This window comes from Pongo pygmaeus, chromosome 2 (assembly GCF_028885625.2).
Source record: "Pongo pygmaeus isolate AG05252 chromosome 2, NHGRI_mPonPyg2-v2.0_pri, whole genome shotgun sequence".
Taxonomy (NCBI): domain Eukaryota; kingdom Metazoa; phylum Chordata; class Mammalia; order Primates; family Hominidae; genus Pongo; species Pongo pygmaeus.
In genome coordinates, this window is record NC_085930.1 from 88,878,052 (window position 1) to 88,894,846 (window position 16,795).

At 38.5% G+C, this 16,795-nt stretch overlaps 1 protein-coding gene across 3 annotated transcripts in view; it reads left to right on the top strand.

Annotated features, from left to right (window-relative positions):
- The window catches only part of ADAMTS9 (ADAM metallopeptidase with thrombospondin type 1 motif 9), a 172,007-nt gene that overhangs the window by 74,977 nt on the left and 80,235 nt on the right, over window positions 1-16,795 (top strand). For all 3 annotated transcript variants that reach the window (XM_063661878.1, XM_054483816.2, XM_054483817.2), the window contains 5 exons: window positions 5,679-5,798; window positions 8,427-8,531; window positions 8,669-8,836; window positions 10,552-10,821; window positions 15,761-15,922. In XM_063661878.1, the coding sequence (XP_063517948.1) occupies window positions 5,679-5,798; window positions 8,427-8,531; window positions 8,669-8,836; window positions 10,552-10,821; window positions 15,761-15,922 (825 nt within the window). The remainder of the gene's footprint in view (window positions 1-5,678; window positions 5,799-8,426; window positions 8,532-8,668; window positions 8,837-10,551; window positions 10,822-15,760; window positions 15,923-16,795) is intronic.

The following is a 16,795-nucleotide window of genomic DNA, read 5'->3' on the forward strand; positions in this document are numbered from 1 at the left end:
GCATCTGAGAAGCCACTACTCTCGGAATGAAGTCCTTCCTAATATAGAAGCAGAAGCGTTCAGGGTACTATTTAAGTAGCACTCTGAGTTCCCATTAGAAGTAGAACAGCTGTCTGCTGTCACTTACGTAATCTCTTGAAGAATGACCCTCCCTTCACCCTGACCAGCCACAGCCACTCAGTCTTTTAGCCTCTATCTTCATTTCCAAATATGCATGCAACAAGTGGAAGCAGTTTTATTATGGCACCTTTACAATTTCTATCACTGATATGGGCACTCTTCTGAATCTTCCCCATTTCATAGCATCCACAGTCCAAATAGCCAATCATGTCTGAATTAATAGGGAGAGTTCACTTATACTTCTAATCTCATCTTCTTTTTGTCTATATCTGCATAACTTTTAGAGAATAATAGGAGGAGAACACAGCTTAGGGTCACTGACAAGATCTGAATATAACATCTATTAGAATTGACAGGCCTATTTTTTATCTGTCTCTACACCAGGCCATTCCTAGCACATCTTATAATCAGAGATCTTTTTTTTCCTTTAACTGAACATGCAGTTCAGGGGAACAGTTTTTTGGAGGTGTTATTTAAGAGTCGTAAATATTCATAAGAGAAATTTTGCAAAATGTAATTCAGCAAAAGGAAGAAAACCAAACCCAGTCCTACCTCTACACTGAAGAAATTAGTTGTTGCTAACATGTTTATGATTTTCTTCTAATTTTTTTAAAATTAATATTGTGACTGTACTCTGCCAATTGTTTGTTTTAATGGAAGTGAAACTCACATAATACAAAATGAACATTTTAAAGTGAACAAATCAGTGGCATTTAGTATATTCTTAATGTTCTGCAACTACCACCTTTATCTGGTTACGAAACTTCGTCACCCCAAAAGGAAACCCTGTATACATTAAGCCACGGGTCCCCAACTCCTGGGTCATGGGCCATGGGCCATGGCCTGTAAAGAACCAGGCTGCACAGCAACAGGTGAGTGGTGGATAGCATTACCGCTTGAGCTCCACCTCCTGTCAGATCAGCGGCAGCATTGGATTCTCATAGGACTGCAAACCGTATTGTGAACTGTGAGATCTAGGTTGTGCACTCCTTATGAGAATCTAATGTCTAATGATCTGAGGTGGAACAGTTTCATCCCGAAACCACCCCCACCCACCCCGTCTGTGGAAGATGTCTTCCATGAAACTGGTCCTGGGTGCCCAAAAGTCTGGGGACCACTGAATTAAGCAGTTGTTCCCCACCCTACTCTTCCCTCAGTCCCTGGCAACCACCAGTCTTCATTGTCTTTATGGATTTACCTATTCTGGACATTTCATAGAAATGGAATCATGCAATTTGTGGCCTTTTGTGTCTAACTTCTTTCACATACCGCAGTGTTTTCTAGATTCATCTATATTGTAGCATGTATCAGTACTTGGCCAAAGAATATTCCGTTGTACGGCTATACCAAAATTTGTTTATCCGTTTATCCCTCAAAGGACATTTGGGTTGTTTCTACCTTTGGCTATTGTGAATAGTGCTGCTATGAATATTTATTTCAGGCACTTATTTCAGTACCTGATTTCACTTCTTTTGGATGTGTATCTAGGATTGGAGTTGCTGAATCATACAGTAATTCTGAGTTTAACTTTTTTTTTTTTTTTTTTTTTTTGAGACAGAGTCTCACTCTGTCGCCCAGGCTGGAGTGCAGTGGTGCGATCTTGGCTCACTGCAACCTCTGCCTCCTGGGTTCAAGCGATTCTCCTGCCTCAGCCTCCCGAGTAGCTGGGATTACAGGTGTATGCCACCACGCCCAGCTAATTTTTTGTATTTTTAGTAGAGACGGGGTTTCACCGTGTTAGCCAAGATGGTCTCTGTCTCCTGACCTCGTGATCTGCCCACTTTGGTCTCCCAAAGTGCTGGGATTACAGGCCTAAGCCACCGCGCCCAGCTCTGGGTTTAACTTTTTAACTACCAAATGATGTTCTACAGCAACCGCATAATTTTGCATTTTTATTATAATATAATACAAGGGTTCCATTCTCTCCACATCCTCGCCAAAATTGTTATTTTCCCTTTTTAAAATTCCAAGTAAGATAAATTTATCTTACTATGGTTTTGATTTGTATTTCCCTAATAACAAAAGACATCGATCATCTTTCCATGTGTTTGTTGGTCATTTGAATATATCTCCCTTGGAGAAGTGTCTATTCAACTTCTTTGCCAATTTAAAAAAAAAATGAATTTTGTTAATAGTAAAATAAAACTCATCATAGAATTTCTCTTAACCATTTTAAATGTATAGTTCAATAATGTTCCTTTTCTCATTTTTTGATCTGTTTTTCTCGTTGTTCTTGAGTTGTAGATTCTAGAGGTCAATTCCTTAACAGAGATATGATTTGCATATATTTCCCCCATCCCCTGTGTTGCCTTTTTACTTTGTTGATAGTGTCCTTTAATGCACAAGGTTTTAAATTATGATGTAGTCCAATTTGTCTATTTTCTGTTGCCCTTGTTTATGATGTCAAACAAAGAAGTCATTGCCGAATCCAATGTCATGAAGATTTTCTGCCATTTTTTAAAAGAGTTTTCTAGTTTTAGCTCTTATGTTTGGGCCACTGATCCATTTTGGGTTAATTATTATATATAGCATAAGGCAGGATTTCAACATCATGCTTTTGCATGTAGGTATCCAGTTGTCTTAGCACCACTTGCTGAAGAGGCTGTTCTCTCTCCATTGAGTGGTCTTGGCATTCTTGTTGAAAGTCACTTGTCCATAGATATATGGGTTTATTTCTGGACTGTAGATTTTATGTCAGTAGTTTATACATCTGTTCTTATGCCAGTAGACTGTTTTGATCACTATAGTACGTTTTGAAATTGTGAAGTATGATTCCCCCAGCTTTGTTCTTTTTCAATATCATTTTGGCTATTTGGGGTCTCTTGTCATTCCATATGAATTTGAGAATCCGCTTTTTCATTTCTCCAAAAACGCTATTAGGATTTTGATTGGGATTTCACTGAATCTGTGGGTTAATTTGGGGAATATTGTCACCTTAGCAATACTAAATCTTTTAATCTATAGACATGTAATATCTTTTTATTTATTTAGGTCTTCTTTAATTTCTTGAGCAAAGTTTTATAGTTTTTAGCATAGAAAGCCTTTTACCTCCTTGTTTAAACTTGTTCCTAGGTATTTCATTCTTTTTGATGTTGCTGTAAATTGAATTTTTTTTTAAATTTACTTTTGGGATTGTTCATTGCTGATGTATAGAAACACAATGGGCTTTTCTGTTTATCTTGTATCCTTCAATGTTGCTAAATTTGTTTATTAGCTCTAGTAATAGTTTTAATTGATTCTTGGGATTCCAATGTACAGTATGATGACATCTGGAAATAGAATTAGTTGTACTTCTTCCTTCCCACTTTCTTTGCATGTCTTTTATTAGTATTTATTTCTCTTTCCTAATTTCTCTGGCTAGAACTTCCAGTACAATGATGAACAGCAGTGGTGAAAGCGGGCATCTTTGTCATGTTTCTGATCTTGTGGGGAAAAGTTTTTACTCTTCTACTATTGAGTATGGTGTTAGCTGTGGGTTTTTTTCCTCACTGCCCTTTATGATGTTGAATAAGTTCCCTTTTATTGCTAGCTTTCTGAATTTTTTTATCATGAAAAGATGTTGAATTTTATCAAATGCTTTTCTTTAATTTAGATAATCATGTTTTTTTTTTCCATTGTTCTATTAACGTAATGTATTGCATTGATTGATTTTCTTATGTTGGGCCAGCCTTATGTTCCTGGACTAAATCCCACTTGGCCATGATGTACTATCCTTTTAGTATGCTATTGGATTCAATTTGTTAGTACTTTGCTGAGAATTTTTATATCTGTATAAGCAATATTAATCTGGTGTGTGTGTGTGTTGTCTTTGGCTATGGTGTTAGGGTAATACTGACCTCATAGAATAAGTTAGGATGTGTTCTCCTATTCTTTGATTTTTTTTTTCTGAAAGTGTTTGAAAGGGATTGGTATTAATGTTTATTTAAATGTTTGGTAAAATTCATGAGTGGACTGGTACAAACTTTTTGAGGAAGGCTTTGATTAATGATTCAGTCATTTTACTTCCTATATGTCCATTCATATTTTTTATTTCTTCTTGAGTCAGTTTTTGTGATTTGTCTGTTTCTAGGCAGTTTGTGTAAGCTTGCATGTTTTATCTAGATTCTCTAATATATTGGCATACAATCGTTCATAGTACTCTCTTATAATCTTTTTTATTGCTGTAAGGTCAGTAGACATGTTCCCTCCTTCATTCCTGATATTTAGTAATTGGAGTCTTTTCTCATTTTTTCTTAGTCATTCTAGCTAAAGGTTTATCAATTTTGTTGATCTTTTCAAAAAATCAATTTCTGGTTCTGTTGATTTTTTTCTATTATTCTTCTACTCTCTGTTTCATTTATCTTCATTCTAATCTTTATTATTTCCTTCCTTTTGTTGTTTTTTTGTTTTAGCTTGCTGTTAATTTTTTAGTTCCTTAGGAAGTAAAGTTAGGTTGTGGATTTGAGATCTTTCTTCATTTATTTTTTTTTCTTTATTAGTGTAGGTGTTTGCAACTATAGATTTCCTGTGAACATTGCTTTCATTGCATCTCATAAATTTTCTTATATTCTGCTTTCATTTTAATTTATCTCAAAGTATTTTCTAATATCCCTTATGATTTCTGTTTTGACCTATGGGTTAAGAATGTGTAGTTCAGTTTTCACATATTTGTGAATTTTCTAGTTTTTCTTCTGTTACCGATTTCTTGCCTCACTCCATTGTGCTTATGGGATCTCATTCTTTTAAAACATATTCAGACTTGTTTTGCAGCCTAACATATGGTCTCTCTTTAAAAAAGATCCCTGCACATTTGAGAGGAATATGTAGTGTGGTAGGTGGGTAATCAGAAGTGCCAAAATTGAGTGGCTTCTTTTTTTATTAAGCATTCACCTAGTTTCTGCAAGGTTTTGTTTAAATTCCACAGTTCCAAAAAGTTGGTTCCCGTTTTTGCCAGCTTAACAGTTGCTTCAGTGGAGGGACCAATTCTTGGAGCTCCCTAGTCTGCCATTTCTGTGGCATCACTTCCTCTACTTATTGTTTTTAGACTGCTTTTTATAATCTAACAATTTGCCTTTTAGTGGCTACGTTATTTTCCTAACTACCTGTATGCTGTGATGTTGAACTTTGGGTTGTTGCATATTTTGGTGGTGTCCAGTTTTTTTGTCTCTTATAAAAATATTGATGCAAACTCCAGTTATTTCTTCAGGATAATTTCCTAGAAGTCAAAAAAAGTCACAGAGCTCTATTAGTTACCTATTTTAGCCACAGCACTCTGCTAGGTAGTGTGAAAGATGTAAAAATGATGGAGATGCAGTCTGCTCCTTCTAGGAGTTCACAGTTAATGAGTTGAACCCCTATAAATATAATTTCAATGGGAGGCAGAAATAATTCCAAGAGTCATTATAATAATGAATCAGTATAATTTGTACAGAGCAGGATTACCCACTTCGACCTAATTGAGCACCAGCCCTCTGGCCTACTGTGATGGAAATATTTCTCTCCTGCAGAATGTTATGGGGAAAGTAAGGGAAAGAGAAAATTTGCTGAATTGTATATACCTTTTATCCTCCTTCTTCCAGTGCAGTGTCACTTGTGGACAGGGATACCAGCTGAGAGCAGTGAAATGCATCATTGGGACTTATATGTCAGTGGTAGATGACAATGACTGTAATGCAGCAACTAGACCAACTGATACCCAGGTAAATTTCCTTTGTCCAACTCAGTTATTGACTTTGGGGACCAAGGTACCAAACTGCCCAGCTGTTTAGACAAAATTGAAATCCTTTCATAGATAAGTATGTCGGTAGAGCAACTAGTAGATTAATTTATCCAGATTTACCTATATGTTGCATTTATAATCAAATATCTTGTGTCAGTTTTGTTCTTCTCTGGTTATTTGAAGTATGTGTAGTTTTGCTTTTGATTCCTATTGGATGATGAATGTTGGGTTTTGGGCTCATTTTCTTAAACTCATATTTCTAAAATGATTTCAGTGTCGTATTCAGTAACTAGTGTCACATGTTCAGGCAGTGATTTGCTGGAGCTAACTTGTACCAGCTCACAAAAGCCAATCGATCAATTTTGCAGGAGTTTTGCAAACTGATTATTAAGTATAACCATTACTAAAAACTGAAAATATAAACCTATAATTAAATATATGGTATTAAAAGCAAAGTTTATAAACACTCAGAATTTAACTTGTACAAGGTACGTATGTGTCTGTATGGTGGTTGTACTATGTAAGGGTGTGCGGCCACATATCTCTCCCCAGCTCTGTGTTCATTGACATCAAGTTCATAGCTTGAAAATGGCCATGATGAGAGTATTTACACCACCGGAATCAGCAAGGGCTGCAATTCAGGGCTTAATTTATTATTTGGTTGATTGGTTAGACTTAAGGAAGTAATGGAGAAAATGTTAATGATGCAGATTAAATGTAAAAGAGTCTTGTGTCTGTAGCAGTTACATTGTGAATAGAACAAAAGGATGTGGAAATATTCTTCTAATATCTGAAAGGTATCTGATTCAGCAAAGACATCTTCCATATCATTGGTCAGTGAGTCAAGTTCTGGCCATACATCTTCATCATTCCACTTTCATCCTACCCTTAAACATAAAGAAAATATCAACTAACATTCATGCCTGAACTATACTCATTTGGCAATTACAAACATAGGTGGGCAACAGTTTCAAAAGTTCAGCAAAAATCGACAAATGTATTCTGTGAGAATCAATTGGCTGTATGGAATTTAAAATAAATAATTGTATATTTTATTGTTATTTCAAAATTGTTATACATCCTTTATATCAGTAAAATTTACAATAAATAAGCATATATATACATATGTATGTGTATGTACATGGATGTAATATGTGTGTGTTTGTGTACACACAATATCTATAAACACACACATCTTTTTTCTCAAGAAGCTGGTGGATAACTACTCACCAGCTTACTATTCTATACGGGCCTTGATTTTGGCATCATGTATGTAAAGAGAATATATAAAGAGAACACTTGAGTTTGCATAGCAGCTTTGCTAATTGCTGACGATGGCATTTGAACCCAGGCTATTCCCAGAACTCACACTCAGAGTGAAGCCCCATGTGGCTGATGTACTATCTCCATCCTGAGCACCCTCAATCTGCTGCCTTTCGAAGGGTGTTGTTAATGGGTAAAGAGTGTTAAAAAAATAAATTAATATGGCAATGCTGTTCATGTTGTCATCATTGATCAATTAACCAACCAACATATGTGACTTATAATAAATATATATTATTTTATTGAACTGTTCCAAATGATGAATGCCTGGAAAATGTTAGCTATGGCATCTAAAGCAATCATGAACTGAGGACTTGGCTGCTCCCTTTCAGATTCAAAATATATTTCCCTTTAAGTTATTCTATTATATCCATTTGACTATGGGATGGCTCCCACCATTGCAGTATGTGGATAATTTCTTCACTTTGTAAAAAGTTCCCTGTGGCTTTCTTTGGACCAAAAACAGAGGAATAGGCAAAGTCTGGAGCCAAGTAACAAAATTTCACATTCCACACATAGATTTTCTAAGGCAAAGATGTCTCAGTCATATTTGACATCAAGCCCCAGCACTTTTGCACTGTGCACAGCGCACTCAGGCATTTGATGAATATGTATTAAATCACAGGGTAATTGCTAACCACTGAGGCTGAGAGTGAATATGAGCAGGTGTGTACTTTTGTTCCTGTTTGCATAACTTGGAATATTACCTGTACACAGATGACCTCAGTTCATAACAGGGACTTCGTCTGCATGATCGAGGGGTATTGTATGAATTCCAGGCATTGGCCAGTTGAATACACCTTTTATATCTACATTTGACATTCTGGGATGCTGATGTTATCTTTAGGCAAACTGGGAAAGCAAGTTCATGATTAGCAAATTCTGATTAAGAAATTAATTGAAATGTGAGAACATCATTTGGCCTTCAGAATTTTAAAACGTTAACAACTAATGATTTTAAAATGATATCCTGCTATTTCATGACTTACATGTCCTTTTACAATATTTTTTCTCTTTTTAGACAAAGGGGTGAATAACTATGGCTTTAAAAATCCTCAAGCTGACCCCTGCCCTTTATTAAGGCACCTACAAAGGGACTAAGATTATATCTCATTTTGCAGTTGAAGACATTGGGACTGAGAGATGTCATGTGACTTGCCCAGATTCACACAGAAATCTGAAGCCTTAGAATTCTTAGCCTTTACACTTTTATCCACCATGACCATTAACTTGAAAGTGCATTGACTTGAAAGTGACTTTGGTTTTTTTCCCCCTTCACATCTAGGACTGTGAATTACCATCTTGTCATCCTCCTCCAGCTGCCCCGGAAACGAGGAGAAGCACATACAGTGCACCAAGAACCCAGTGGCGATTTGGGTCTTGGACCCCAGTAAGAAATAGACTGGGAGAAATGGGGAGGGCAGGATGGGGGCTAATATTCTCAGACATGACTATAGAAAGTGGGCTACTGTCCAGTAAGCAGCCATTCCATGTAACATAACTGCATGATTTTACTCCAACATCCAGTGCTCAGCCACTTGTGGGAAAGGTACCCGGATGAGATATGTCAGCTGCCGAGATGAGAATGGCTCTGTGGCTGACGAGAGTGCCTGTGCTACCCTGCCTAGACCAGTGGCAAAGGAAGAATGTTCTGTGACACCCTGTGGGCAATGGAAGGCCTTGGACTGGAGCTCTGTAAGCCAGTGGATTATTTGGAATTAGGGGAAATGGGGGAAACATTGAGGGGTATGAGGAGTCAGCGGAGGGGGGCGCCACTTGGAAATGTCAATGGGTAATATTTCAGAGCTGGATTTGTCTTATGATTTAAATTGTTCTGCTCCACTTATGTGTAGTTGGCCAAGTGTGCAAGGACTCTTAGCTAAATGTTTAAGGAATGCACACTTTCAAAAAATGGATAAATCGGTTTACAGTCTGCTTGAGTGTCTGTCCTGTTGGGCTGATCAGAAATCCCAGTCTTCACTGAGTCATATTAGTATGCAGTAGGTTTGTAGAGGACCAAAAATGTCAGGAGAGTGAGGGGAAAGGCTCTTACTCTGAGTCTAGATTCCTCCTGCATCCTATGGTCCCTAAAAATCAAGTGGCTCTTGGTTTCCCCTGACAAGAATGGGAAGTGGGAATCCTCATCCAGTGCTGTGAACCTGCCTGCTGTACACCAAGCACCATCTATGGGTTTTTATACAAATAGAACTTTTATCTTTAGGCAGCTTCTGTTTTCTGCTCTGCAAAAAGCCCAGAGTTCAAGAAATAGATTAGTATAGGTGAGGAGAGGGCATAAGAAGAATGGAGATTAATATCTCAATAAATATCATAATATAGAGAGAGAAATTTGAGAGGTGCAATAAAATAGAGCTGTGTAAAAACCCAGACCTTGGCATTTACTTGTTGCATGGCCTTGAGCAATCTGGTTTAAGTCCATGAGTCTCAGTTTGCTCTGCTCTTAAAGAAGACGGAAAAGAATACTACTTTACAGTGCTGTTGTGAGGATTATTTGAGATTATGTACACTAAATGCTTAGCAGAAAGTACTACTCAATAAATAGTATATAATCTCACTCTCACGTCTTGAGCTTCCAAATACTGATCTATGCATCCATTCATCCATCTATCCATCCATCTGTCAGTTCATCTTCTCTAAGATCCATCTGCCTACTCACCAAATATTTGTGAAAGCTTGCTAGAGAAAGAGCAATGAAGAATGAATAATAAAGCCCCTACCTTCATGGAGATTATTCCAATGGATGATCCAGTCAATGAACAAATAAGAAAGTATGTAATATAGCAACAGGTACTGATAAGTCCTAGAAAGAAGTCAAGAGGAGAAGTGGAATAGAGAAAGATGGGATGTGCTTTTAGAGAGGGTGGTTAAAAAAGGCCTGACATTGAGCAGGACCTGAGTGAAGTGAGGGAATGACCCATATGGGTATTTAAGTGGTACGGCTAAAGGTGCGGTAGGTATGAAGTCCCTCAGATGGAAGTGTTCTTGGCTTGTTCAGGAAGCATCAGTAAGGCCAGCATAGCTGGAGTGCAGTGAGTGGCGAATGGTAGATGGGTCAAAGGGGTAGTCAGTGGCCACATCCTAAAGGGTCTAGTAGATCGATGTAAGGATTTTGGATATTATTCAAATGAACTGGAAAATCACTGAAAGGAAGGATAGGATTTGACTTTTGTTGTAAAGGGTTATATTTTGTGATTTTGAATACTGAGCTGACAGATTTCTCACTGAAATGGATATGGGATGGGAAAAAAAAGAGAGGAGACAAGGGTAATTCCAAGGTTTTTGGCCTGAGCAATTTGGGAAAGTGGTGGGCCATTTACAGAAATGCACATTCAGGAATTGTCAACCCCTCCACCAAATGACTGACCCTTTCTCTTTCTGAACATTCAACCTAGTGCTCTGTGACCTGTGGGCAAGGTAGGGCAACCCGGCAAGTGATGTGTGTCAACTACAGTGACCACGTGATCGATCGGAGTGAGTGTGACCAGGATTATATCCCAGAAACTGACCAGGACTGTTCCATGTCACCATGCCCTCAAAGGACCCCAGACAGTGGCTTAGCTCAGCACCCCTTCCAAAATGAGGACTATCGTCCCCGGAGCGCCAGCCCCAGCCGCACCCACGTGCTCGGTGGAAACCAGTGGAGAACTGGCCCCTGGGGAGCAGTGAGTATTCCCTGAAGTTTGCTTGCTTCTCTTTCACTTGAGGTTGGGTTTAGGGGAAAAGAGACTAGGAACACCTTTAGAGCATATTTTTTTCTTTACAGGGGATTGACATTGTGCATTTTCATTTGCTTTGAGTAACTTGTAATGGGTTAATTACAGCCCTTGATGATACTGATACTGCCTGCGTCCACCTATAAGCTGTCTTGATTGGGTGGAGAAAAGGGATATCGTGGCTAGGTGATACGATCACGTGTCCTCCTGGAGGTACTGTAAGTACCATCATGATTCATCCTGGAGGCCACAGGCAGCTCATACCTGTAGGGGAATTAAGAAGACAGATAAACTTTTCTGAAAGGGAATTCTTAATGAAAGTCACTTTCCTTTCTACTATTTTCCAGAAGGGTGCAGTCTCAAAGTGGCATGGTTGCTGTGTAATTTGTAGTAGTAGGTCATTGTCCTGGATTAGGGGGAAATACTAGCCTAGGTAAGATTTGTGCTTAGGAGAGACGTACCGTAACCTTAAGGTTATCAGCACAATCTCTGAGGGAAGATGCCTAGGTTTGATCCAAAGACTTACACTTTTAAATTTGGGGACCTTCTGCAGGTCCCTTCTCCTCTTTGAGCCTCAGTTTTCTTATCTGTAAAATGAGGATAACAATAATTCCTGCTTTCTTGGGTTGCTGTAAGAATTAAATAAGATGATGCAAATAAAGTGCTTTGCACCCCGCCTGCCACAGAGTGAGAACTTAATAAATGTTGACAGTTGTCTTTATTATTATTATCATTGTCCTTCAAATTAGGAAGGCCTTGACAAATATCTGATATCAAAAGAAAAGTATGCTTTGGAATGTTTTAAAGATTTTACTAAATAATTAAAAAAAAATATGCTGTGCAATACCAGACATGTTAAATGGAACTGCAGGAGGGGGAGGGTTTTAAAGGACCTGGGTAGGGATGTAGTTAGGTGTTTACTAATTATTCAGGGGTCTTCTTTTTAATTGTTTACTATTAGTTTCTTTCTAGTACTGCTAATTCTGTTTAATTGTTTCTGGGCTAAAAAGAATTAGAAGGAAGCTGTCTGTTTCCCACCGCGGTTATGTTTCAGTAAATTAGATGGACTTTCTGATGAATACTAATTAGCCACTGAGCATTTGCACCCACTGTCTTTGCTGGTTGTGTGCAGAACAGCTGCCAAGTTGCCCAAGACCCTCGCTATCCCATCCCCCTCTCTTGCTTTCCACTTTTGGGCTTCCTTTGCCTAGATTAGAAGAGGTTTCAGCTCTGAGAAAGTAAAAGGTGATCCAGGGAAGTAATCACCAAGTGTCTCATGGTTTTTCCTTGTTGACAAAATTCAAGGCTCACACATGGGTAGTCTAATGATAGCGCTAGGATTTAAAGAAAGCGTTTTAGTGCTATGCTTATTTAGGACTACATTTGGATATGATGCATTCCTTTAAGATTGAATGATTCTGCCCTTGGGCAGAGCTCCCAATTAGGGAGGATTAGGTAAGCTTTTTGTGGCGATGGGTAATACCATTCTTTTCCTCATTGTGCCTGTTTTTTGTTTGGATATTTTTTCCCCTAAGTTAAGTGAGGCTGAAGCTGGACAATGTGATTTTCAGCCCTAGCTTGACGTGTCTGACCTACTCCCAGGAAGATGAAGGATGTACGTCATCTTTGCATTGCATTGCATGGTACACAAACTGTACATGGTCTTCCTGCCTTCCATGGCAGAAAAGGCGGCGAAGTGTTACAAACACTGGGGAATGGGAATCAAGTTTTTCAGTGGTTTCTGGAGTAAGAATTTCATTTTATAATAGACTTCTGTATACACTTGAGCAAGGTGTGTTACCAATTAGGAGTTTTGCAAAAAAAAAAAAAAAAAAGAACAGAAACTGACTCAAGTGAAAGAAAAACAAACAAAGCTGTTCATTTAGCTGCAGTAGGGACAGGGACCAGAGCATCTTCAGGGCTGTATCTCAGGGGCTGGCAAGTTTTGTCTGCAGAGGGCCAGATAGTAAATCTTTTCGGCTGTGTGAACCATACAGTCTCTGTCACAGCTAATCAGCTGTGTACAGTTGCAGCACAAAAGCAGGCATAGACAATATGTAAATAAGTGGGCATGGCTCTGTTCCAATAAAACCTTATTTCTAAAAACAGGTGGCCGCACACATTTGGTCTTTGGGCTGTGGCTTGCCAACCCTTGATCTAGATAGAGGGGTAACTAAGGGATAATTTCTTTAGAGAGTTTCTGTCTTAATGAATCTCTTTTAAGCCTATGCCACTCTTGAGTTATTCTGCTGAGGATTCAAATTCCCAGGAAAGTCCGGTTGCCCACCTCTGACCACAATAGGGCAGAGTGTCTTAATTGATAGACCAAGATGGCATCTGCCATGGGGAGGAATGTTTTCTTAAAGGAAATTGGGCTGCCAGATGTAAGGAAAAGGATGTTGATTTGAGCAGGTAGAAAAAAACAAATGTCTATCACCCTTTGCTTCTCTAAAGGCCATTCTCCTTTATTTTGTCCATTGTGGATGACAAATTTCAAGTACGTTTTACTAATAGATTCAAAGTTTGTTCAAATAAATGTTTACCTAAGAAAATGTTGTCATTTAAAGAGGACAGGGATTTTGTTAACAAAGTCCAGACTGAAAGTCTGCAACATGGAGGAATGGAACTAAGAATCCCTGTTAATCAAATAATGGCAAAATTAGACCTGGAGAAAGGTTATGTACAATACTTCATCTGTCTGTGGGAGTATAAAGACCCAAGCAGGCTCAGGATTCAGACAGCTCAAGAATGTGCAGTGCAACTGCTTGGCCCAAGCTGAGAGCTATCACCAGCACTTCAGTTGGATTCTCAGTAGGAAGCATCCAGTCACTCCCTGGGTGGCCAGTGGATTGCTTGGCCATGGATCAGGTGTTCATCCTTGCACCCATCAGCCGTATTGGAGAGAGAATACCATGGAGTTTCTAGAGCTGTTCCTTCCAGAATCTTTAACTGGACCAGGTAGCAAATCCTGTGACCAGCACTATGGAGGATAATAGGGACACAAGTTAAAACACTGAGCCTTTCCTCGAGGAGTGTGCCATTTTACTGGGGCAGTAAAGCTGATAGGTGACATAATAAAGGAATGATACAAGATTATATTATCAAGGAGAAAACTCAAGGACCAAGATATAGATGACAAATCTATTTATACCATGAAAGGCCCTTCCTAACATTTTAAATTCTGGTCCCCAAACAAAGCTAATTAAAATAATAGTTCTCTGTTTTTTATTATGTACTGAGCTGCTTAAAAGTAGGAAGGTAGGAAGTAAGGCCAGGCATGGTGGCTCACTCCTGTAATCCCAGCATTTTGGGAGGCTAAGACAGGAGGATTGCTTGCGGTCAAGAGTTCGAGACCAGTTGGGCCAACATAGTTAGACCTTGTCTCTACGAAAAATTTTAAAAATTTAGCCAGGTGTGGTAGTGTGCACCAACGGTCTCCAGCTATGCAGGAGACTGAGGTGGGAAGATTGCTTGAGTTGAGAGGTTGAGGCCATAGTAAGCTGTGATCGCACCACTGTTTTCTAGCCTGCGTGACAGAGCAAAACCCCACCTCAAAAAAAAAAAAAAATAGGAAATGAATATTTTGAGATTTAGAGTAAGTATACCAGAATCCTCAAAGATAAAGGTAACATTTTTATAACTTGAAAAATACCTAAATATTTTCTCAAGAGGAACTAATAAATCTGTTATCCGGCTCTACATTAAAAAATTAAACCCAATATAAAATGAAAGTGTAGGTACTGATTTAAAAACACTTATAATTTGACCAGCATGGGCAGGGAAATTAACAGTGGTCCAGTTCAATAAGCAGCAAAATGTATTCACATCTTGATATGGAAGAAGCTGACCAGCAAGAAGCAATGTTTGATAGAGCCTATTTTGAAATAACACTGATAAGAGCTACGATTAGCTAGAAAGCAAAAATCAGCCTTCAGAACCTGGAACTAACAAGATGCTTGCAAATGCAGTTTGAGTCTTGATAAATCACGAGAAATACATTGCTTTGTGGACCAGATGATTATTTTATAGGCAAACTGATTTTACAAGGGTCAGAGTAAAGGACACTAGCAAACATTTTGGGTTTAAAAAGATAAGGAAGTTATGGAAAGAAGAAAACACTTCAGGTGTAAATAAGTGAGCTATGAAAAGCTTGTATGGGAAATGAAATGAAATGCAAACATTACACCATGACAAACCATGAAAGAGAGGGTGTTAGGCTGAAAGTGCAGCCACAGAGAGGTTTGTCATGATGAAATTCAATTAAGTTCATTGGGGAAGTAAAAAATAAATAAGTCTTACTACCATTAGCCACCGAAGTTCAGGCTGTTGTAAAGAGAGAGAAAGGAACATTTTATCTGCTAGGAAATGATGTCTAAATGACATTCCGTGATGTTTTCCTGGAGTAATTGAATGAGTTCATACAGAAGCTTAATTTCAACAACTGGCAATTCATTAAGCATGTAATTTGACTTCTGTGTTGAAAGGGAAATCAAATATTGGTTCTAAATAGGCACTTGAAGTTTTGAAAAGAATTTCCAAGTAAATTGGTGTCCATCAACACCTCTGTACCTCTTAGAGATGCAGAGGGGATAAAGACAGTAAGTGGCCTGCTTTGGAAGTCACACTAGGCATTTATGGAACCTCTGTAGAGGGCCTGAGGCACGTCGGAAGAGAAGACACATTTCTGCCCTCCAGGTGTGTCTATAGGATGTGTACTTGAAACAGCCCCACAATGGGGAAGTTCTTGGGTTTTCCTGATTGCTTTTTGTCCTTCATGGATGACTTGAGAATGCTTTTCAGCACATTTGTCTTAACCTTTCAACCAGCTGCTTTTATGTCCCTAAGATGGAGATTGAGTGGGGATTAACTTGTCGACTGATGTGTTTAGTGTTCCAGTACCTGTGCTGGCGGATCCCAGCGGCGTGTTGTTGTATGTCAGGATGAAAATGGATACACCGCAAACGACTGTGTGGAGAGAATAAAACCTGATGAGCAAAGAGCCTGTGAATCCGGCCCTTGTCCTCAGTGGGCTTATGGCAGCTGGGGAGAGGTGAGAGTGAACTATCCGTCTATAAATACAGAGGAATTGTGTTAACTAAACTGTATTTATCATTCAGATTTTAATTTCAGGAAGAAGAACTAGCTCTAGTAGAAGCTTCTGGGGTGGGAATTAACTAGGAAACCTGTCATCTTAAATTCTGGACTATTTTAAAGTGTTCCTATTACCACTAAGAGACAGTTTGGGTACACAGGTGAGGAAAATTAGGTGAGAATACAGATAAATACTGGTTTAAGTTATTTGTTCACCTCTGATGAATAAAAAATAGATGCTTTTAAAGTGATTGAAAATATGTGTTAAATCAGTCCATGGAAGTCTTACCCTCTTCTTCATAGTTTTGGGGTGTTTGTGTTATGCCCTGTTCCCATGGCATAATGTCTCCCAACATTCCAAGTCCCTAATGAAGCCAGATTGAATAGGTGTTATAATTCCTATGAAAGATGATGTATTTTTATTGCAGAAGTGAGTAGTTAGCTGTGTTTTCTCAAATATGGAATCCTTTAGCTGCTACCTTTTCAGGGTTGCCTGTGACGACTGATAAGGGGCAACTTAGTATTGGAAGCCGAGAAAACCGTGTCCTGTTCCCAGCTCTGGCTCTTAAAAGTTTTGTGACCTTGGCAAATAATGTAGTATCTTTGCCAAATATTTATATCCTCATCTGTAAATAAGGATAGTAATAGCACCAACTTCTTAGTATTTATGACCATGATATGAGGTAGTATCTGTCAAATGTGTAGCACATAGCCTTTAATCAGTTAACTGCTACTATAATGTAATAATTAATGTTAAGAATAATTATTAATAATACTGTGATTAAGTGGGGGTTTGAGCCCCTATTATACATAGGGCCTAGATGCTTATTGT